Here is a 23,926-nt window from a genome sequence, read left to right on the forward strand (position 1 = left end):
CAAGTCAGCTCACCTCTCTGGGCTTGAGGACCCTCATCTGCAAATGAAGACGATGACAGTCCCCACCATGGAAAGTGGGCGGCACAGAAATGCCAAGCCCCCATGATTATGTCGTTGTTGTCATCAGGGGTGACGCTGGTGGCCAAGCACACTTGGGGATGGTCAGCCGTTACCTGATCTCGGTCACATCCGACTTGTCCAGCTTCTGCAGTTCCAGCTTGGCAGCCTCCAGGATGGGCATGACCTCAGCCAGGGCGGTCTCAGCCTCTGTCTTCTCCACCGCGATAATCTTGTTTTGCTCCTCTATCTCCATGGCTTTCTCCTCTGCCAGCTTCTTCTTTTCCTCCGCTGTAGGGGGGAGAGGGAGGCGAATGAAGGCGAAGAGGATGGCGGAGAGGATGGACCATTGCTCCTGAGCCAAAGCGACACAGCCCTCAGAGGTGGGCACTGGGACCTCCCCGGCGGCGCAGTGGGTAGGAATCGGCCTGCTAACGCAGGGGACACAGGTTCGGTCCCTGGTTGGGAACTAAGATCCCATGTGCCTCCACAGAGCAACTAAACCCATGCACCACAACTACTGAAGCCCTCGTGCCTAGAGCTTGTGCTCCACAGCAAGAGAAGCCACCACAATGAGAAGCCTGCACACCGCAACTAGAGAGTAGCTCACACGTGCTGTAACTAAAGAAAGCTCGCCTGCAGCCACAAAGATCTAGTGCAACAAACGATAAATTCAAAAAATAATTTTTTTAAAAAATGGGCAATGGGAGGAGGGGGTCAAATGAGCTTTGGCCAATATGGCAGCCTTGGGTGTTCCCAGGGGACCAGTGTCCTCATGGTCCCTGGGGTCCCTAACACCGGGACAGCTGCTGCAACCTTGACCCTCCCTGAATAGCCCACCTATGCCTCCTGCCCACTCCATCCCAGAGACAACCCCAACCCTGCTTGGCCGCGGTTAGCTGAGGACACCAGGGCTTCCCTCGAAGTTTTTTTGGCTTACTGAGATCTCTCTGCCTCTTCAGCTGTTCCTACGTTCATTCAGTCAGTCAATTCAGTCGCTCAGTCATGTCCGACTCTGAGACCCCACGGAGGGGGGGCACGCCAGGCCTCCCTGTCCATCACCAACTCCTGGAGTTTACCCAAACTCATGTCCATTGAGTCGGTGATGCCATCCAACCATCTCATCCTCTGGTGTCCCCTTCTCCTCCTGCCTTCAATCTTTCCCAGCATCAGGGTCTTTTCCAATGAGTCAGCTCTTCACAGCAGGTGGCCAAAGTATTGGAGTTTCAGCTTCAATATCAGTCCTTCCAATGAACACTCAGGACTGATCTCCTTTAGGATGGACTGGTTGGATCTCCTTTCAGTTCAAGGGATTCTCAAGAGTCTTCTCCAACACCACAGTTCAAAAGCATCAGTTGTTTGGTGCTCAGCTTTCTTTATAGTCCAACTCTAACATCCGTACATGACCACTGGAAAAAGCATAGTCTTGACTAGTTGGACCTTTGTTGGCAAAGTAATGTCTCTGCTTTTTAATATGTTATCTAGGTTGGTCATGATTTTCCTTCCAAAGAGTAAGTGTCTTTTCATTTCATGGCTGCAATCACCATCTGCAGTGATTTTGGAGCCCAAAGAAATAAAGCCTCCCACTGTTTCCGCATCTATTTGCCATGAAGTGATGGGACCAGATGCCGTGATCTTAGTTTTCTGAATGTTGAGTTTTAAGTCAACTTTTTCACTCTTCTCTTTCACTTTCATCAAGAGGTTCTTTAGTTCTTCTTCACTTTCTCCCATAAGGGTGGTGTCATCTGCATATCTGAGGTGATTGATATTTCTCCCGGCAATCTTGATTCCAGCTTGCGTTTCATCCAGCCCAGCATTTCACATGATGTACTCTGCATAGAAGTTAAATAAGCAGGGTGACAATATACAGCCTTGACATACTCCTTTTCCTATTTGGAACCAGTCTGTTGTTCCATGTCCAGTTCTAACTGTTGCTTCCTGACTTGCATACAGATTTCTCAGGAGGCAGGTCAGATGGTCTGGTATTCCCATCTCTTTCAGAATTTTCCACAGTTTATTGTGATCTATACAGTTAAAGGCTTTGGCATAGTCAATAAAGCAGGAATAGATGTTTTTCTGGAACTCTCTTGTTTTTTCAATGATCCAGCAGATGTTGGCAATTTGATCTCTGGTTCCTCTGCCTTTTCTAAATCCAGCTTGAACATCTGGAGTTCATGGTTCACATACTGTTGAAGCCTGGCTTGGAGAATTTTGAGCATTACTTTACTAGCATGTGAGATGAGTGCAATTGTGTGGTAGTTTGAGCATTCTTTGGCATTGTAATGAAAACTGACCTTTTCCAGTCCTGTGGCCACTGCTGAGTTTTCCAAATTCGCTGGCATATTGAGTGCAACACTTTCACAGCATCATCTTCTAGGATTTGAAATAGCTCAACTGGAATTCTATCACCTCCACTAGCTTTGTTTGTAGTGATGCTTCCTAAGGCCCACATGACTTCCCATTCTAGGATGTGTGGCTCTAGGTGAGTGATCACACCATGGTGATTATCTGGGTCATAAAGATCTTTTTTGTACAGTTCTTCTGTGTATTCTTGCCACCTCTTCTTAATATCTTCTGCTTCTGTTATGTCCATACCATTTCTGTCCTTTATTGAGCCCATCTTTGCATGAAATGTTGCCTTGGTATCTCTAATGTTTTTGAAATCTCTAGTCTTTCGCATTCTATTGTTTTCCTCTATACGTTCATTCAGCCTAGCCCAAAAGTCACCCTCCCCCCAGGTCACTCGGTTTCATCACTCTGTTTATTTGCTTTATTTTATCTTAGTTTATTTGTGACACTAACTGCAATCTGAAATTTCATCTGATTCTTGGCTCATGAATTAGCTCCACTCACTAGAATGTAAGCTTCTTTCCAGGGGCTGTGACCCCACATTTAGAACAAAGCTTGGCATGGAGTAGGTGTACCAGCTTGAATAGTGCCCCCACCAGAATCCATGCCACTCAGAACCACAGACTGTCAGCTTATTTGGAAAGAGAGTCCTTGTAGATATAATTAGTTAACACAAGGTCATACTGGGTTAGGGTAGATCCTAAATCCAACAACTGTGTCCTTATAAGAAGGCCACGTGAAGACACGGAGACGCAGTGGGGGAACGTCATGTGATGGTGGAGGCAGAAGCTGGAGGAATGTGTTCACAAGCCAAAGAACACTCAGGACTCCTGGCCACCGCTACAAGCTGGAAGAGGCCGGAAGGGTCCTCCCCGGGGCCTTTGGAGGGAGCAGGGTCCTGCCAAGACCTTCATTTCAGACTTCTATCCTCCAGAACAGTGAGGATAAGTCAATGTCTGTTTTAAAGCACCCAGTTTGAGACTTCTGTGGTGGCCCAGTGGTTCAGAGTCTGCCTTCCAATGCAGGGGATGTGGGTTTGATCCCTGGTCAGGGAACTAAGATCCTACACATTGCAGGGCAGCTAGGCCTACGAACCACAACTGGAGAAAGCCTGGGTGCCATAGTTAAGACCCAGTGCAGCCAAAAAATAGGAAGAAAAAAAATAAATCTTAAAAAAAAAAAAAATAGCAATGGGTAGGTCAAAACATGCCAGTTCCTACAAGTAGCTTCACAGGGCTGTCATAGAATGGAGCCCTGTCCTGTTTGGGGGTTTTTTGGTGGGAAGGGGGCAGTCCAGATCCCCAGAGCTGGCCCCACACTTGCCTATGGCCGTATTTGTGGCGATCTCCTCCAGTAGGGCCTCGCAGGCAGCCGACTTCTCTGCCAGCACGATCTTCTGCTCAGCCAGCTTCTGGTTCAGCTCATCCAGCTGGATGGTGGCCTCCTTCAGCTTGTCCAGGCCTCCCTCCAGACGCTTGCACTGAGCTGAAGAAAGGGAACACCGGTATTCACCCTTGAGGGGGCTCTGTTCTCAACACATCCAACTACACACAATGCAGACAGATTCACCCAACTTGGGCTCACAGGACAAAAAAGTTAAATAAAATCATCATGAGATATCAAGCATCTCTCAGCACCTCCATTGCCATTTTGGGGGTGGCATCTCTGAATGGCAACCCACTCCAGTATTCTTGCCTGGAGAATGCCACAGACAGAGGAGTCTAGTGGACTATAGTCCTTGGGGTTGCAAAACAGTCAGACATGACTGAGTGACTAACACTTTGACTTCCAAAATGAATATACTTCTGAAAACAGTGCTTCATTTGACCAACAGCCAGAACCAGAGAATTTTTTAAAAAGTTTTCCAACAGAGAAGTGCTTGCTCTCATTAAACAGTATCTCTAATGGAATGCAAATTTAGAGCTTACAGTGTATGGCCCAACACAGAAAAACAAAAATAAATGCATGCCAGGGCTCTGCCTACCCACACATATCATTTTGAGGTGCAAAATCCAAACTGTACTTTTCGGCTTTGCCTCAGTCTAAGTATGCTCGATCTTGCTAAGACAACATCTGCTTAAGGAAAACCTCAGCACTGGGATCCTTACTTGTAAGGAATAACAATTTCTATGAATCGTCCCGTCCCCCTCCCAAGTCTTACCTATATTATACTGAGTTTTCTCATCCAGTAATTTTGAATACGTGTTAATAAAATCCAGGTAGTTCTTCGGAGTCACATAGTTGCAGCGCCTCAGTTTCTGTAGGAATTGTTTGCTGAATTCACCCACGGATTCATGGACCAAAACAACATGTTCTACCAGATCTTCTAGATTTTCTGCTGGGATCATCTGATTAGTCCCTGAAGAGGAACGAAAGGAAAAGGGTGGTTCATAAAGAAAGGAGACAAGCAGTTCCTCAAAGAGTTAAACAGAGAATTCCCATGTGACCCAACAATTCCACTCCTAAGCACATTCCCAAAAGAGGTGAAAGACAGACATAGGCAATGTCCACAGCAGCACGCTTCACAGCAGCCAGAAGTGTCAATCAACAGATGGGTGGACACACAAAATACGGCCCGTCCATAAATGGAGTATTACTGAGCCTTAAAGAAGGAAATTCTGATACGTGCAGCAACATGGATAAACCTGGAAAACACGCAAAGTAAAAGAAGCCAGCCATAAAAGGACACATGAAACATCTAGAATTGGCAAATTAGTGGCAGAAAGTAAATTAGAGGTTCCCAGGGGTGGAGGGTGGGGCTGTGGGTGGGAGAACAGGGATTGAGTGTTTAATGGGGACACAGTTTGCGTTTTAAAAATGAAAAATGTTCTGGAGATAGACGGTGATACCAATTGCATAACATTGTGAGTATTAAAAAGTATAACAGTGCACACTTAGAATGGCTTAAAAAAGTTAAAATGGTAAATTTTGCATATTTTCTACCACAATAAAATACAGTATAAAAATGCTTTAACAAAAAAGAGAAAAGCAGTTATCACTTGTCAGTGGCTTTCCTGGTTTTTTCAAAACAGTTCATCCTAAAGGAGATCAGTTCTCAATATTCATTGGGAGGACTGATGCTGAAGCTGAAACTCCAATACTTTGGCCACCTGATGCGAAGAGCTGACTCATTGGAAAAGACCCTGATGCTGGGAAAGATTGAAGGCAGGAGGAGAAGGGGACAACAGAGGATGAGATGGTTGGATGGCATCACCGACTCAATGGACATGAGTTTGGGTAAACTCCAGGAGTTGGTGATGGACAGGGAGGCCTGGCATGCTGCAGTCCATGGGGTCGCAAAGAGTTGGACATGACTGAGCGACGGAACTGAAATGACTAATACTCTGGCAATTTCTCTAAGAACACAGAAAGCCAATTTTCTTTCCCTACATAGGAAGATCTATCTTGCTAAAGTCTAACACAGTGTTGGGAGAGGGGCTTGAGATACCAGGAAAGAATTTTATCCAGTGCCCCTGCTGTATTCCCTGTGCCCAACACATATTTGGCACGAGGTAGATCTTCCTATGGGGCCTCCCAGGTGGTGCCAGGGGTAAAGAACCCACCTGCCAATGCAAGAGGCATAAGAGATGCAGGTTCAATCCCCGGGTTGGAAAGATTCCCTGGAGGAGGGCATGGCACCCCACTCAAGTATTCTTTCCAGGAGAATCCCATGGACAGGGGAGCTTAGGGCGTCACAAAGAGTCAGACATGACTGAGCATCTGAGCTCAGGCCTTCCTATATGTCTGCTGAAAAATTAATAATCACTTCCAGTGCCAAAACCACATCAACTTGAATTATCTCACAGATTACAAAATACTTTCACCTCAACAATGAAGGAAGGAAGTATGACCAAAAGTAGGCATTCATCCAGATTCTGCATATTTGATCCTGAATTATACCAGGGGTCACCAAACCACAGTTCACGGGCCACTTTTACAGCATGCATGGAAAGCTTTGCCTCACAAATATGCATACTTATTGGGCACAGTCATTCCAATTTCAGGGATGTATCCTAAGAGAATAATTCTAAGTAAATTCCATGCACCATTATTTATGATGCTTAACCACTGAATACTGAAAGCAGCTAAGTACTAATGCACAGACATGGCTAAAAAGCCTATGAAAGCTAAAGTGAAAAGACAGTGAAAGTGTCAGTCAGTCAGTTGTGTCAAGCTCTTTATGAGACCCCATGGACTGCAGCCCGCCAGGCTCCTCTGTCCATGGCAAAAATACCGTAGTAGGTTACCATGCCCTCCTTCAGGGGATCTTCCTGACCCAGGGTCAAACCTGGGTCTCCTGCATTGCGGGCAGATTCTTAACTGTCTGAGCCACAAGGGAAGTCCAATGAAAGCTAAGGCACATCTATATCAGAGCTGGCAACTGGAGCCCCCAGGACAAATCTGGCCCACTGCCCATTTTTGTAAATAAAGTTTTACTGGCACACAGCCATGCCCATTGACTAACGTATTGTCTATAGCCGCTTTCATGATGCAATGGTGAAACTGAGTAATTGCAACAGAGACCATATGACCCACAATGCCAAAAATATTTATCATCTAGTCATTCTCCGGGTTTTCTTGCCTGGGGAATCACGGGGACAGAGGAGCCTGGTGGGCTGCCGTCTATGGGGTTGCACAGAGTCGTACACAACCGAGCGACTTCACAGTAGCAGCATTTACAGAAAAAGTTTGCTGATCTTTGAGTTATATCATCAGAAAAGAGTCATATTCTTTTAGCCTCCTTCTTCAAAAAACTGCAATCTGTCTGTAAAGTGGGACTGGTTATTTACTTATTGGATATGTATTTATAAGGCTAAAGCTATTTACAGGATCACCCAGTATCATAAAGCTGCTCAACTTAGGTCCAGATAAAAAGTTTTTCCCTAAGGATGAATTGATTGGTTTGAGGGCTTCCCTGGTGGTTCAGATGGTAAAGAATCTGCCTGCAATGCAGGAGACCAGGAGACATGGGTTTGATCCCTGGGTCGGGAAGATCTCCTGGAGAAGGGAATGGCAACCCACTCCAGAATTCTTGCCTGGAAACGTGGACAGAGGAGCCTGGCAGGCTACAATGCACAGGGTCACAAAGAGTCAGACACAGTTAAGTGACTAACACTTTCTTATTTTGAAGATTACAATTAATAACCAAGGCCTTAGGGGGTTGAATCTGTAGAGCAAATTCCACACTGATGGATAATCAGTTTACCAAAAGGTTTTTCAGACATCCTTGGGGTCAGCACGCATTTTCTCTAAACAACCATGAGAACCAACTGTATAGCTCAGGGAACTCTACTCAGTGCTCTGTGGTGACCTAAATGGGAAGGAAATCCGAAAAAGAGAAGATACATGTATATGTATAGCTGATTCACTTTGCTCTACAGTAGAAACTAACACAACATTGTAAAGCAACCATACTCCAATAAAAAAAATTTTTTTTAAGAACCAAATAGTATATTTTTAGGCTGTGCAGGCTATACAGTCTCTGTGGCAATTACTCAACTTTGTGGTTGTGGCATAAAAGCAGCCATAAACATTATGTTTATTACGTGTTTCAATAAAACTTCATTTACTAAGACAAGCAAGGGGCTGAATTTGGCCTGCAGACCATGGTTTGCTGACCTCTACTTTCTGTGATACCTGATCAATTCTTATTCTGCATTATCTTTGTAAATCCCCTGAAGTCTCTTTGGACTAAAACACAGTATGAACCAAAACACACTAACAAATATGATTTGTGACCATGGAATCTACTGGACCAAAATTCAAAGTCTGAAAAAGGATAACAAATTATTGTACTGTTAATATATAGTATCTTTACCTGGAGAATCCCACAGAGGAGCCTGGTGGGCTATATTCCCTGGGATCGGAGAGAGTCGGATATGACTTAGCGACTGAGCACGCACCCGTACTGTTAATGTGGTCCTTAGCTGCCACTTACCTAAAAATGACTTAGCAACTGCATGCAGAGCTTGAGGGGGCCAGGGCATGAACCAGTCAATACCAGTGTTATTTACCAGACCTTGCAAAGAGAGAGAGATAAAAGAGATGATCCCTCTGCTACTCTGAGACCCACGGGAACATGGATACAGTCTTTGGGACCCAACAAATTGGTGAATGAGATGGACATGTCCAAAAACAACGATCAAAACAGGGTTTCTCAGCCTCGGCACTATTGACATTTGGCCAGATAATCCTCAGTGGTGGGGCTGTCTGTGCATTGTGGGGTGTTTGGCAACACCCGTTCTCTATCTGCTAGATACCAATTATACATAGCCCACCCGACCAAGTTGTGACAACCAAAAATGTCTCCAGGCATTGACCAGTGTCCCCTGAGGAGCAAAACTGTCCCCCCCCCATTCTAGGGACAGGTTCTGCTACTTCCATGAGGATGCCAGAATTTTCCAAATAGAAGGGAGCAGAGAGCTATATTGTGTACATTATAGGCCTCGAGGCTGTGAGCTTTTCCTCGTGTTAGAAGGACATCAGCCAGGACTTCCCTGAAGGTTCAGTGGTTAAGAATCCACCTGCCAATGCAGGGGACAAGGGTTTAATCCCTGGTGGGGGAAGTAAGGTCCCATATGGCTTGGGGCAACTAAGCCCTCAGGCACCACAACTAACGAAACCCATTCACTGTCACGAAGACACAGCACAGTCAGAATAAATCAATATTAAAAACTTTTTGAAAATTTAAAGTAAAAAAAGAAGGGCACAGCCATCTATCCTCAACACAAGAGCTGGTTGGCGATTGTTGAGTGGTGGCTCCAGGCTCATCCTACATGGCAGGACTCAACTTTCAACCTAACGACCATGTCATGGATCACTTGGCTGGTGGAACCGTGGAACCTCTAGATGCATGTCACTCCCTCACCCAAAGCATGTGGCCTATTGAAGGGGAAGAAGGATTTGCAGGCTCTGCTCCAGGGCACCTGGGAAATTTCTGCAGCGGGTCCTCAGGGTGTCCCCCACCGGCGACATGCCCAGGACGATGTGCAGGTTGTTGGCACTCTTGTTCACAAAGTACTGCCACACGGACTCCTTGGCCGGGCCTGTCCCTTGCTTCAGAGCCTCTGGCCCAATCTGACTGAGGATAGACTCCTTTTCCTCGTCTGGGAAAAGCGCGGGTACAATGCCTAGAAAACAAAGGCCAGCATTTTGTTCAGTCTCAGGTTATTTCTTGAGGCACTGAAATGGCAGGAGCACAGGCCACGGGGTCGCAAAGAGTCAAACATGACTGAGCATCTGAACACACATGGTGTCACCAAAGAGCAGCTGCTGCTGAGTCTGAAGAGCAGGGCTTGGGGCCCGGCTCTGAGACCCAAGGCTCACTCACCATGTGTGCACATCCCTTTGGACCTCAGTCTCCTCATCCATGAAATGGAAATAACAAACGCCTGCCACTTACCTGGGTGGGTTAATGTAAGCATCAGAGCTGGAGTTCTCAACATCAGAGCAGGGGTTCTCAAAGGGAAAATTTTGCCCTCCCCAAGAAATATCCCCAAGAGACAAAAGATGATGCTGTGAATGCGCTGCACTCAATATGCCAGCAAATTTGGAAAACTCAGCGGTGGCCACAGGACTGGAAAATGTCAGTTTTCATTCCAATTCCAAAGAAAGGCAATGCCAAAGAATGCTCAAACTACCACACAATTGCACTCATCTCACATGCTAGCAAAGTAATGCTCAAAATTCTCCAAGCCAGGCTTCAACAGTATGTGAACCATGAACTTCCAGATGTTCAAGCTGGATTTAGAAAAGGCAGAGGAACCAGAGATCAAATTGCCAACATCCACTGGATCATCGAAAAAGCAAGAGAGTTTCAAAAAAACGTCTACTTTTGTTTTATTAACTATGCAAAAGCCTTTGTGTGGATCACAACAAACTGGAAAATTCTTCAAGAGATGAGAATACCAAGCCACCTAACCTGCCTCCTGAGAAATCTGTATGCAGGTCAAGAAGCAACAGTTAGAACTGGACATGGAACAACAGACTGGTTCTAAAACAGGAAAGGAGTACATCAAGGCTGTATACTGTCACCCTGATTATTTAACTTATATGCGGAGTACATCATGCAAAACGCTGGGCTGGATGAAACATAAGCTGGAATCAAGATTGCCGGGAGAAATATCCATAATCTCAGATAGGCAGATGACACCACCCTTACGGCAGAAAGTGAAGAAGAACTAAAGAGCCTCTTGATGAAAATGAAAGAGAAGAGGAAAAAGTTGGCTTAAAATTCAACATCCAGAAAACTAAGATCATGGCATCTGGTCCCATCACTTCATGGCAAATAGGTGGGGAAACAATGGAAACAGCGACAGACTTTATTTCTTTGGGATCCAAAATCACTGCAGATGGTGACTGCAGCCATGAAATTAAAAGACGCTTACTCCTTGGAAGAAAAGTTATGACCAACCTATATTAAAAGCAGCATATTAAAAAGCAGAGACATTACTTTGCCAACAAAGGTCCATATACTCAAAGCTATGGTTTTTCCAGCGGTCATGTATGGATGTGAGAGTTGGACTATAAACAAAGCTGAGTGCCTAAGAATTGATGCTTTTGAACAGCGGTGTTGGAGAAGACTCTTGAGAGTCCCTTAGACTGCAAGGAGATCCAACCAGTCAATCCTAAAGGAAATCAGTCCTGAATATTCATTAGGACTGGTGCTGAAGCTGAAACTCCAATACTTTGGCCACCTGAAGCAAAGAGCTGACTCACTGGAAAAGACCCTGATGCTGGGAAAGATTGAAGGTGGAAGAAGGGAACAACAGAGAATGAGATGGTTGGATGGCACACCGACTCAATGGACATGAGTCTGGGTAAGCTCTGGGAGTTGGTGATGGACAGGGAAGCCTGGTGTGCTGCAGTCCATGGAGTTGCAAAGAGCAATTGAATGATTGAGCTACTGAACTTAACTGAAGAGATATCTGGCAGTGTCTGGAGACATTTTTGGTTGTCCAATGTGTGTGTGTGTGTGTGTGTGTGTGTGTGTGTGTGTGTGTGTGTGTGTTGGGGATGGTACTAGTGTCATCTAGTGAATAGAGGCCAGGGATGCTGCTAACATCCCATAATACCCAGAACATCCTCCACAACAAAGAATAGAATTATCCACGCTCCTAATGTCATTCATGTCAAGGATGAGATGCAAAGTCTTCATGGTGCAGCAAAGCAAAAGGGCTTCAGACCTATTTGACTTGCATCATATGGGGTACAGACCCCTGGGGACCCCACTCAGTCTTCAAAGGAAATATACCCCAAGCCGTGCAATGGGATTTACAGGTAGAGAATAGGTCTGAGATTCACATCCCAATTACAAGTTTGTGACCCACACACGGAAAGTCCGCTGCCAACCCCAGGACGCGTGTACTAAATGCCCATAAGCAGCCGGGATGGTAAGACGCCCCAGGCATTCAGCAGACAGGAGACTGCCGAGGAGGGGGACCAGCCAGGCACTGGAGCTAAGACCCGGGGAAAGGTTTCCTTGGTGCCGAACTGGAAAGTAGAGTTCTGCTCTTTGGGTCCCTGACCCCTGTCCACTCCCCTCTTTCTAGTCAGAGGTCCCCTTTTTCCTTTGGTGAATCACTTCGCATTCATTCTAATCTGAATGTGGTTTGAGGGTGGCTCTGACACTACCCCAGGTACGATCAATCAGCATCCTGCTTCATCCACCATAGACACTGGACCCTCAGCCTGGGATGCACCTGCTGGCTCCTACCCAGCTGTGAGAGCTTGAATAATACCTCCTGTGTAGGTAGGAAGTGCGCTTAAAAGGTAATGCTTATCAGATAGCCTCCACTGAAAGCTGAGCCGCAGAGACCAGCAAACCCCATGTGAGACCAGCGTCCCGGTACCTGAGGTGAGCATGTTGTTGACGAGCTCCAGGAATCCCTCCTCGGCCACATGGGCATCCGTGAACAGGAAGATCATCATCTTGTTCTCAATGCCAAGTTTCAGGTAAAGGTTCTTCAGGTCGTCCCGGAAGTTGTTCTCAGAGTAGCCCCGGCTCAGGAGGATCTCAAACACCTGCGACACGGAGCACAGCATCCCCGTGAGACCATTGGCCCGAGGGAGGGTCTCCAGGTAAGTGCAGAGGGAGACGACGGCTCCCAGCTGAGCCACCATCAAAGAGGGGCCAGGACCACAGAGCCGGGTGACCGGGGCCATTTTCACAAAATACGGTTGAGTGAGAAAGGCAGGACAGAAAACGGACATTCCTTTTTGTCGAACAAACCACAGTGGATGTTCTGTGCAGGTGCGCACGTGGGCGAGGTGAGTGTGTGCAGGGAACAAGGCTCCTGCAGGTGGAGTGTGAATAAGGCAGAAAAAAGGGGAGCGGGGGCAGTGAAGAGGACAGCCTCCATCATTAAAGTGAGTAATCGGATGGGACTTCTGGCAGTCCAGTGGTTAGCACTCCCTGCTTCCACTGCAGGGGACGTGGGTTCGATCCCTGGTCAGGGAACTAAGATCCCGCAAGCCATGAGATGTGGCAAAAAAAGAGTCATTTGAATTATAGGGAAGGAAATAAGGCAGAGATGGGCCACGCAACAGAGGAAATGGGTGTGGGTACAGAATCCCCATGGACAGAGGAGCCTGGCGGGCTACAGTCCATGGGGTCGCAAGAGTTGAACAGGACCTAGCAACTAAGTCACCACCACAGTCACCGTGAGCTCATTTAAAATGAGATAAATTGTGAGATGATGTGTAAAGAAAAAAGCTGAACAAGAAGCAATTTAAAAGATATTAAATTCAAAAATCCTCTGACACACAAAATAGATATAAATGGAAATAGGACACACACATAAGCCAAGTCTTTTCTGTTCAAGCATATCCTCTGGCTCAGATGTATAGAAGTTTAACTGTGAGCAATCGTTTTAAAACAGCTCAGATTTACGGTAACAGAGAAATCCTTCATTTCCTCTCTCCTCTCCACCTCTATTCACACACACACACACACACACACAGCCTCTTTCACACTCACTCAGCCATGCACATTCATAGCCACACATGTTCACATGGTGACTCCCACACTCAGCACACTTTTATGTTTACGTGCACACACATAGCTTGCCACACACTTTCACAGTCATGGTCATTCATACACATTCTCACACACACAGTTACACAAACTTGCACGTCTGCACACTCTCTCACACACAGTCACACACACAAACTCAGGGCAACTTGGATGCCCTTCAGCCAAATGTAATCTGGCCTCCAGTTCCACCTGCTGCCTGCAGACCCCCTTCACCCTCCCCAAGTGTGGCTTCCACACGGCCTCGACAGTTCCGGCACCCCTGGCATGAGCAGCTCTCTGGTCCCCCTACCCGACTGCCCCTCCACTTCCCAGGACGCAGTGACGACCCAATACATCCTGTTGCTCCTCCTCTGTCCCTCCAACATCCTCTCTGTCATTTCTTGAACTCAAGATGCACAACCACGACCCAGTTTTACCAGGACTAATCAACAGAAAAGTCAACTTGCCCAGAGGTTAATGTCTTAGCCTATAGAAAAATGTAGAAAATAAAAAGAAAGCAATTACATTTGAATAATAGATGATTTTGACTACATATTTTATCTAATCTTAAAGGTACACCAAACTTTAAGTTTTCTAAACTACCCAACTTAGTTTAGAAATACTTTCAACAAGTTAGTTTAGAAATACTTTCAACAGAAGGTTAATATTTGTGAAATACCACAAATAAGATTCATTGAATTAATGGTGACTGCTCTTCTATGTAGAGTTCTCACAAATCAATAAGCCCATAAAGAGACAATTCACTAGAAGGAAAAGACAAATATCTAATGAATGTATTAAAAGGCAATTCATGTCAATGTACAGCAAAAACCACTACAATAGTGTAAAGTAATTAGCCTCCAATTAAATAAATAAATTAAAAAATAAATAAACGGCTATTCAAACTTCACTACTTGGCAAAGAAATAAAGTCTCATTTAAACTATGACATATTTCACCTATAATATTGGCAGATATCAGAATGACCGTACACAGTGTTGGCAGAGTAGGGAGAAATGGACATTGCTGGTAGCATAAATCAGTTTAATCCTTTGTTGTGAGACCGACTGGTTATTAAAGAGGACATTTTGAAAAATAAACCAAATATAGGAGTTCCCCAGTGGTCCAGTGGTTTAAGAACCTGCCTGCCAATTTCAGGAAACCTGGGTTAGATCCCTGGTCTAGGAAGAATCCACATGCACCGCAACGACTGAAGCCCATGGGCTCTGGAGCCTGTGCTCTGCAACAAACAACTCCACAATGAGAAGCGCAAGCATTGCAACTAGAAAGCAGCCCCCGCTCACAGCTAGACAAAGTCTGATGACCCGGCGCAGCCATAAATAAATAGACAAGACTCTCAACTCCTTTAAAGAGTAATAAACCACATACAATGAATAAGAGAATGCCACCGCACCCACCACCCATATTTAACATTTGCTAAAAACCCAAAACTCATATATTTGCTTCAAACCTATTTTTAACAAAGTTATGGATAAAATTAAAAGTCCTTTGCTTCTCCCCTGGTCCTCCATCCCCAGGCTCCCCCCAACCCCCACATTTTTTGGCCCTCCTTCGAGGCAAGTGGGATCTCAGTTTTCTACCAGGGATCAAATCTGTGCCCCTGCAGTAAACGAGCCGAGTCCTAACCACTGGACCACCAGGGAAGTCCCTTGGCCCTTTTCACTCCCACTTCAAGGAGGCACACTCCACCACGAATTCACCTTTCTAATGCGAACTCTAGTGTCATGGGTCAAAAATCTTTTAGAAACATATACCCTTGAATCCTCTAACTTCCCAATTTCAAAAATAAATCATAAAAACAGAGCAAAACAATAGGCAAAAACAGAGGCATCGAGGATAATGCAGAATCAGATACCAAAGAACTAAGGAGGGTGTGTGGGGAGGGTGAGCAGTGGAATTACTGCTGCTGCTGCTGCTAAGTCGCTTCAGTCGTCTCTGACTCTGTGCAACCCCATAGACAGCAGCCCACCAGGCTCCCCTGTCCCTGGGGTTCTCCAGGCAAGAACACTGGAGTGGGTTGCCATTTCCTTCTCCAATGCATGAAAGTGAAAAGTGAAAGTGAAGTCGCTCAGCCGTGTCTGACTCCTAGCGACCCCACGGACTGCAGCCTACCAGGCTCCTCTCTCCATGGGATTTTCCAGGCAAGAGTACTGGAGTGGGTGCCATTGCCTTCTCTAGCAGTGGAGTTGACGCTTCTTCAAAACTGAGTCTTATTGCAGGATGCACGTCTCACAGTGATGGACCAGGCTGGCAAGTTACCTGTAGGCACTGCAGGACTATCTGTAAGAGTCTAAGGATGGTACAGAGACACAGGGCCCCACTCACACAGAGCGGGGGGATATCAAATGGTGCAGCCCCTTGGGCAAACAATCTGTCAGTTTCTCAGATGGATCAACAGAGAATTACCCTACGACCCAGCAACTCCACTCCTAGCATCCACCCAAGACAAATGAAAATATATGTCCCTGCAGAATCCTGTACATGAATGTTTGTAACAGCGTAATTCATAGTAGTCAAAAGGTGGAAATGATCCAAATGACTGTCAATGAATGAATGGATAACTGAAACGTGGTCTACCATACAATGGAACATGATTCAGCCACATAAGGAATGAAACACTGACACGGGAACGAAGTTTGGAAACGTTATGCTAAGTGCAAGAAGGCGTCACAAAAGACCACATACTTTGAGACCCTATTGTATGAAAAACCCAGAATAGGAAAGTCAAGAGAGAAAGAAAAATTAATGATGTCTTAAGGCTGAGGGGCTGGAAGAACAGGAAGATACGGAGCTTGGGATTTCTTCTTTGGAGGAAGAAAATGTTCTGAAATTGAATGTGATGGTTTCACAACCTTTTGAACATAAAAAAACTACTGAATTGTATACCTTAAGTGGATGAATTGTACAATCTAGAAATTGTATCTCAATAAAAATATTTTTTTTTGTTTCTGTTTAATTGTTTTTTGAAGATTCTAAGAACGGCCCAGAACTTTGGATGGTGGTTGTATTGAAACAACAGCCAGCACATCACCGACGATGAACACTGGGTCCATCGAGGTTTGGGCCAAGATCCCCTCTACACGAGCACACATCACACATTATGCACCACAGGATTTGTTCATGTTTGACTCTCGAACTTGATGTGACATATTCTATATTCCAAAAACAATACAAGAGTTAGATGCTTCGAATATTCAGTTAAAATAATATCGATTTCCACCCCCCCCAAAAAAAACCATCTGATATTCTGTGAAAGCATCATGTTATGATCTGTAATAGATTGTTCAAATTTTTGCAAGAATTACTAACTGCAGAAATTGGCAGAGCAAAGCCACTTTCTAGCAGGGAGTTAGGCTCACCTCGTAGCCAGCTGTGAAGGCAGCCAGCCTGGCCAGAGACTGCTTCCCAGAGCCCCCGACTCCGACCAGCAGGGCGTGGCCTCGGCCCATTCGAATGATGCGGTGCACGCGCGTCAGGTGCTCCAGAGCGTCGTCAAAGAGAACCAAGTTCATTTTGGTGTTGCTTTCATTATACTCTTCAAGGATTTCCTGAATTTTTGACCAAAAATAATTTTTTTTAAGGATCACTGACTTTTAAGAGACAGACTCTCTCTTCTGTGCAGGAGAGATTAAAAAGGGAGGAGAGACTGTTTTGAATGTCAATAGTGGTTGAAATGATTAAATCATTCGGGTTCACAAGACTACCTTTCACAATCAAGATTTCAAACTGTGGGACATCCCAGGCATCCAGTGGGTAAGACACTGAGCTTCCAATGCAGGGGTCATGAGTTCTATCCCTGGTCAGGGAACTAAGAACCCTCATGCTGCACAGCATGGCCAAAATAAACAAACTGATTAAATTAAATAAATTTTAAAATGATTTCGATCTGCTGGTCTGTGGTTGGCCAGCAGTAAGTCAAAGATGACCACAAGGCTCACCTTATGAATTAAGATGAAAATGAACATTAGGGGGTCAGATGAGGGACTCCCTAAGTTGGGTGTGCACCAGAACCCTGGCACCCTCCATGGGTTTGATGAAGGGAAACGCATGAGGATGGGTCCCAGGGGTCTGAATGAATAAATTCATCAGGTCATTCGCATGCACCACAGGACGTGGACAACACTGGGTCAGACACAAGCCCATATCCCAAAGTTACAGGCAGGCATGGCATTCTCCCCAGCTCCACCTCTTGGGCACCCAAGTAATGTAATCCTGGGAGAGGTGAGCCCCGTCCGCACCTGGAACAAAGCCTTGGCTGCCTCATAATCCTGAATATCTTCATAAATGCGTGCTTCCTCTTCATGCAGAGCTGTCCGGAAGTCTCCAAACAGGATGGGGTCCCTCATCACTGCCTCCACATCTTCGTTAAAATGTGCCGTGACCAAGTTTCTTATGTGCTCCTGGACCTTACAACACAAGATCACTTCAGGACCCAAACTCACACCACACTTGTGCTGAGACTTGTCAGAAAAAGAGCATCGGCTAGGATTATCTGAAGTCATTTGCATTTGATTTTTTTTTCCCCTTTGCTGCTAAGTACTTAACAATCCACCCTCCTTTATCTGTCGACTTCCATTGTTAGTCTCTATTTTTCTGTAAAGTCCCATATAAAAAAATACATTAAAAAAATATTGGTTTTTGTTTTGTACTTTTTCATTTCACCCAGAGACAAATTTTGTGGTTAGAGTTATGCTTTTTGTTTGTTTGTTTTGAGTTCTGGGTGTTTTTTGTTTGTTTGTTTATTTGTTTTTTGCATTTGCTGGTACAATTTCAATGTACTGACCAGCTCCTTGTCTGTTTCATTGATCAACCGATCATGGAAGACTCTCAGACACTCGTTCCTCCAGACTCTCACCATCTGGGTCACCGTCTGGAATCTACAGGATGGAAGGGGCAAAATTAGCCACAAAGTTATCTAGAGAAGAGCAGGCTGGATGCTACTATTTTCAGATGACTATACAGGGTGCAGAAAAGGACATATCTATAGTCTGCCCCCCACCCCACCCAGTTCCATATTAATTGAAACTTAAGCAAGTGAAGTGAAGTGAAAGTCGCTCAGTGTCCGACTCTTTGCAACCCCACGGACTATAAAGTCCATGGAATTCTTCAGGCTAGAATACTGCAGTGGGTAGCCTTTCCCTTCTCCAGGGGATCTTCCCAACCCAGGGACCAAACCCAGGTCTCCCACATTGCAAGCAAATTCTTTACCAGCTGAGCCACAAGAGAAGCCCAAGAATACTGGAGTGGGTAGCCTATCCCTTCTCCAGGAGATCTTCCCAACCCAGGAATTGAACTGGGGTCTCCTGCATTGCAGGTGGATTCTTTACCAACTGAGCTATCAGGGAAGCCTGAAACTTAATGGACACTAACAATTAAAATGTAAAGACTATAATGTTGTCATTTATAGCTCCTCCTGCTGCAGAGAAAAAAAAGAGCATTATCTACAAGTGATGTAAATGACATGAGAACTTGATGGGACTCCTCCTCACTGGAATTTATGAATTTAACATCAGCTGTGGAGCCATTGGCAGCTCCTTTTTCTAAGAACCAGCTCCACTTGACCCCAATTCTGGGTCTTTCTCTGGTTTCTGGCAAAGAGGCCTCACTCCACCCCTAAATACCCAGACAGACCCCCTCCTGAACTGCCATTCTGAACCTTTCAAGGGCACTGAGAGTCACTGTGGGCATGAGGAAAGTTCCTGATTCATTTTTCAATATTTTGTGGATTCATAATGTAAACCCACAATATTGGGACATCCCTGATAACCTACATAGACGAAATATACATTAATGTAAATACACAAATTCATCTAGTTTTCACGGGTAAATTTCTACACCAAGACTTGAATCCCTCTGTCCTCTGTGGTTAACTTCTCCCAGAGACACATAAAATAAAAGCAGTTGGCAACTGGAAACAATTCAGTTGTATGAATGAAAGGCTCCACTGGGCAAGTTCCACCTTTAGAACTGAGAACAAAGGTCGGCATAACATCCCCACCTCTGGGTTGAACACACCTGTCCACTTGGCTACACACCTGCCTCTCTTGGCTTCCGCAACCTTCAACTCAAGGGCTCAAGAGGCCTCAAGTCTTAACCAAGCATTTGACTCTGTTCTTCGTTTAACATAAACAAAGAGACACTGGGTGATTAACTGACATATGCATTCCCATCGCATTTCCTGATAGCTCTTCTGTCTTAAAAGAATAAGAGAAGCTATCATGCCAACGAGGCATCTTTTAGTAAGATAAGACGAAACTCACCGTTCCGGGTTAGTGAGGACGAGACCGTTATAAACCCGTGAGAGATCCCGAAGGTTAAAGATGTAATGGAACTTGGATGGGGTGGGCGGCAGATCCTGAACAATGTTTTTGTAAAGAGTCAACGTGCAGGATGTCAGCTTGTCACTCACAGCCACGATGCTCTCATGAAACACCTACGGAATGAAAAGACCCACCCCACCCCCCACACCGAGTGTCTATCAGTGGATGAATGGATAAGCAAAATGTGGTCCGTCCATTATCATGGAATATGATTTGGCCAGGAAGAGGAGCAAAACACTGACACAGGATACAATGTAGATGAGCCTTGAAGACGTTATGCTGAGTGAAAGAAGCCAAACACAAAAGACCACAAATTGCATGATTCCACTGATAGGAAGTGTCCAGAATAGGACAATCCATAGAGACAGAATCCAGATTAGTGGTTGCCAGGGGCTGAAGGACAGAATGGAATAACTGTTTTGAGGGTGATAAAAATATTCTGGAACTAGACAGTGGTGATAGTTGTACAACATTATGAAAGTACTAAGTGTCACTGAACTGTGTATTTTTAAATGGTTTTAAAAGCTAGTCTTACATTGCATGGATTTTTCTGTAATTTTTTAAACATATTTTATTTATTATCTTGCTTATTGGCTGTGCTAGGTCTTTGTTGCTGCCCCGGGGCTTTTCCTAGTTTTGGCGAGTGGGGGCGACTGAGCTGCGGTGCTCAGGCTCCCCACTGCAGCGGCTCCCCTCACACACATCCCCCGCCCCCAGCGCTGAGCACAGGCTCCCAGCACGCAGGCCCAGCAGTTAGGCTGACAGGCTTAGCTGCTCCGCGGCATAAGGGATCCTCCCAGACTAGGGATTGAACCAGCGTCCCCTGCACTGCAGATTCTTAACCACTGGACCAACCACCAGGGAAAACCCATCCTAATTTTTTTGTGAGGAGGTAAGGAAAAAAAAAAAAAGGAAGGGCCAGAGAAACTAATCATCTGATCTGCTTTTGTTTCCCCAGATTTTCACATTAACTGACAAGTCAACATGATATGAAATCAAAGCCCCAAACCAACCCTCCATCTGAGACTGATGTGACTTGCACAGACCTCACAGTTTTGGAAGTGAATGGCTTGGGATAGGGCCTGAACATGCCAGGTGCTCACTGATCACATCTGGCCTTCCCACACCTGCATCTTTCTTGCCTGGTCCCTCAAGACTTTGAGTGAGCAAGCCTGCTTTAGAAGAGCAACGCCAGGATCAGAGGTCATTATTTAAAAGGGGTTCCATTTGCAAAGTATGAAAATGTTAGTCCCTCAGTCATGTCCGACTCTTTGTGACCCCATGGAAGGTAGCCCACCAGGCTCCTCTGTCCATGGGATTCCCCAGGCAAGAATACTGGAATGAGTTGCCATTCCCTTCTCCAGGGGATCTTCCTGACCCAGGGTCTCCTGGATTGCAGGCTGATTTTTTAGCATCTGAGCCACCAGGGAAGCCCATTTGTAGAGGTCATGTATATCATGGTGATATAACAGCAGTAACTAGTATCTAGTGAGTATTGGTGTGTGCACCGTGCCACACACGTTACACGCATTTTCTCCTTTCATTCTCCCAAAACGTCAGGGAGGCCAGTAACAGCATCACTTCCCTATTCTGGATGAGGATGGGCATAGGAGAGAGCTCCAGGGACTTGCCCAAGGAGCAGAACGGGTACTGACTCCAGAGCCCACATCCTGTAGTTGGTTCCTTGCTGTCACTCAAGGTAGCCTATGTAACTCAGGGCCACACCATGATTTCCATGAACCCTAAGCACTTATGCCTTCATGGGCCCCTTCCTCCATAAAAATATATTACTTATATATACATATACATTTATATATTCTTTTATTACTTACTTATAATTAAATTATTATCTTATATATATATTATGATTAACTTGGTATAAAGATGAATATAATCTAGGCTGGATTAGATTGATTCCTTTCTTCTGATTTTGAGAGAAATTAAAACATGTTCATGGGCTTCTAAAAGCACCATGGGCTCTAGGCCTTGTGCTTGCTGTGTCAAATGCATATATTGTTACCAAGTTTCTACCCAACACCAGGCCCTCTGGTTTAGACTTCTAATTAAGTCAAGTTACCCACAGCCTAAGTGGGAGAAGAATTTGAAAAAGAATAGGACTTCCGGTCGCACAGAGTCTGACACGACTGAAGTGGCTTAGCAGCAGCAGCAGCAGGTCATGTACATATTGCTATATTCAAAACGGATAACCAACAAGGACCTGCTGGATAGCACATGGAACTTTATTCCATGTTATGTGGCAGCCTGGATGGGAGAAGGGTTTGGGAAAGAATGGATACATGTATATGTATGGCTGAGTCCCTTCATCTGTTCATCTGAAACTGCCACAACATTGTTAATCAGCTATACCCCAATACAAACTAAAAAGTTAAAAGTTTGAAGGAGATAAAAAGAGAATAGGACTTCCCTGGTGGTCCAATGGTAAAGAATCTGCCTGCCAATGCAGGAATATAGGTTCGATCTCTGGTCCAGGAATATCCCACATGCCTCATAGCAGCTGATGAAGCCCATGCACCCTAGGGCCCGTGCTCCTCAACAATAGAAGACCCTACTCGCTGCAACTAGAGAAAGCCAGCACGCAGTGATGAAAACCCAGCATGGTCAAAAATACATGAGTAAATAAAAATTTTTTTAAATAAAAGGGGAAAAAAAAAGAATAGATTCATGTATATGTAAAAAAAAAAAAAATTTACCGAGGTGTGGCCTTTGAGGATGGAGGAATAAATTAAGTGCAAAGACTTCTCAGAAGGAAAGGGAATGTTGAAGACACTGAAGAGCGAAGTAAATCTTGGATCGACTTCGTTGCGGCCTCCTCCGGCTTTCCCCATCGCAGCAATAAAGCCGAGGTCGCGGATGCTTTTACAGTTCAGCTCCTTCCCCCGGTCGTACAAGAAGCCTTTTTCCAAGAGCAGTTTCAGCAGGGCGATTGGCTGCTGTGTGCCATATTCATCCACCTCAATTGTTTTAAAGAAAAGGAAAAACAGTTTTATTATAAAGCAGAACCCAGCAATACCTTTGCTGACCATCTTAACTAAATCCCCTAGAGAAGGGAAAAGCTACTCACTCCAGTATTCTGGCCTAGAGAATTCTATGGACTGTATAGTCCATGGGGTCACAAAGAGTCGGACACGCCTGATCGACTTAACTTTCACTTTCATTTCAGCTAAATCCCGTCTCTCCTTTCACCCTCTCAGAGTGCTCTGGTTTGAGTTTCACTGGGCTTCTCAAAGTTTGCATTCTGTATATTCATTTTTAGTTTTTTTTTTAAATCTGTGTCCCTCTCTAGATTGTAAACTCCCTGAAGGCAGGAACTACATATATTTTGTTCATCACTTCACAGCACCAGTCCCCATAGGAGATGCTCAATAAATATGTCAACTGGATGGATAGATGGATAAACAAGTGTATGGATGGATGGCTGGATGCATAGATTGATAGATGCATAGATGGATGGGTGTATGCATGGATATAAACATGGGTGAATAAATGCAGGGATGGATGCATGGATAGATGGAGAGATGCATGGATGGATGGAGAGATGGATGGATGCATGGATGGATGGATGGATGGATAGATGCATGGATGGATGGAGAGATGGATGGATGCATGGATGGATGCATGGATGCCTGCGTGCATGGATGGACACATGGATCCTGGCTTTGTAAACAGTCCATTTAGAAGATACATTTTTGGTGTCTTCTTTGGGGGGAATGGTTCTGCAGACATGATAATAAATTTCAATCCCAGTACTAAGAAAAATCCCAGTACTTTGCACCTCTTAGGCTCTAGCCCCAGAAACAAACTCATGGTGCCTGTGAACATTCCCTTTCCTTGGTAAATCTAGAGGAATTCTTAGGAAGTGCCTGCCCTTACAATTCCCATGTATGGCACTCAGTCATGTCTGACTCTTTTATGACCCCATGGGCTGTAGCCTGTAAGGCTCCTCTTTCCATGGGATTCCCCAGGCAAGAATACCGGAGTGGGTTGCCACTTCCTGCTCCAGGGTATCTCCCTGACCCAGGGATTGAACCCACATCTCCTGCATCTAGTGCACTGGCAGTTAGATTCTTTACTACTGCACCACCTGGCTTCCCAGGTGTACAGGACTGAGAACAGTATTATTATCTAAAGTATAGCTCATCTGGAAC

At 45.2% G+C, this 23,926-nt stretch overlaps 1 protein-coding gene across 1 annotated transcript in view; it reads right to left on the minus strand.

The window, feature by feature from the left end:
• The window catches only part of DNAH10 (dynein axonemal heavy chain 10), a 166,163-nt gene that overhangs the window by 38,431 nt on the left and 103,806 nt on the right, over nucleotides 1-23,926 (minus strand). The window contains exons 47-57 of the mRNA XM_069557673.1: nucleotides 22,472-22,732; nucleotides 19,701-19,873; nucleotides 18,224-18,317; nucleotides 17,679-17,846; nucleotides 16,800-16,988; nucleotides 12,258-12,429; nucleotides 9,333-9,536; nucleotides 8,345-8,425; nucleotides 4,568-4,765; nucleotides 3,730-3,891; nucleotides 174-348 (exon numbers count right to left, since the gene is read on the minus strand). Of these exons, the coding sequence (XP_069413774.1) occupies nucleotides 174-348; nucleotides 3,730-3,891; nucleotides 4,568-4,765; nucleotides 8,345-8,425; nucleotides 9,333-9,536; nucleotides 12,258-12,429; nucleotides 16,800-16,988; nucleotides 17,679-17,846; nucleotides 18,224-18,317; nucleotides 19,701-19,873; nucleotides 22,472-22,732 (1,877 nt within the window). The remainder of the gene's footprint in view (nucleotides 1-173; nucleotides 349-3,729; nucleotides 3,892-4,567; nucleotides 4,766-8,344; nucleotides 8,426-9,332; nucleotides 9,537-12,257; nucleotides 12,430-16,799; nucleotides 16,989-17,678; nucleotides 17,847-18,223; nucleotides 18,318-19,700; nucleotides 19,874-22,471; nucleotides 22,733-23,926) is intronic.

The sequence above is a fragment of the Ovis canadensis genome, chromosome 17, assembly GCF_042477335.2.
Source record: "Ovis canadensis isolate MfBH-ARS-UI-01 breed Bighorn chromosome 17, ARS-UI_OviCan_v2, whole genome shotgun sequence".
Classification (NCBI taxonomy): domain Eukaryota; kingdom Metazoa; phylum Chordata; class Mammalia; order Artiodactyla; family Bovidae; genus Ovis; species Ovis canadensis.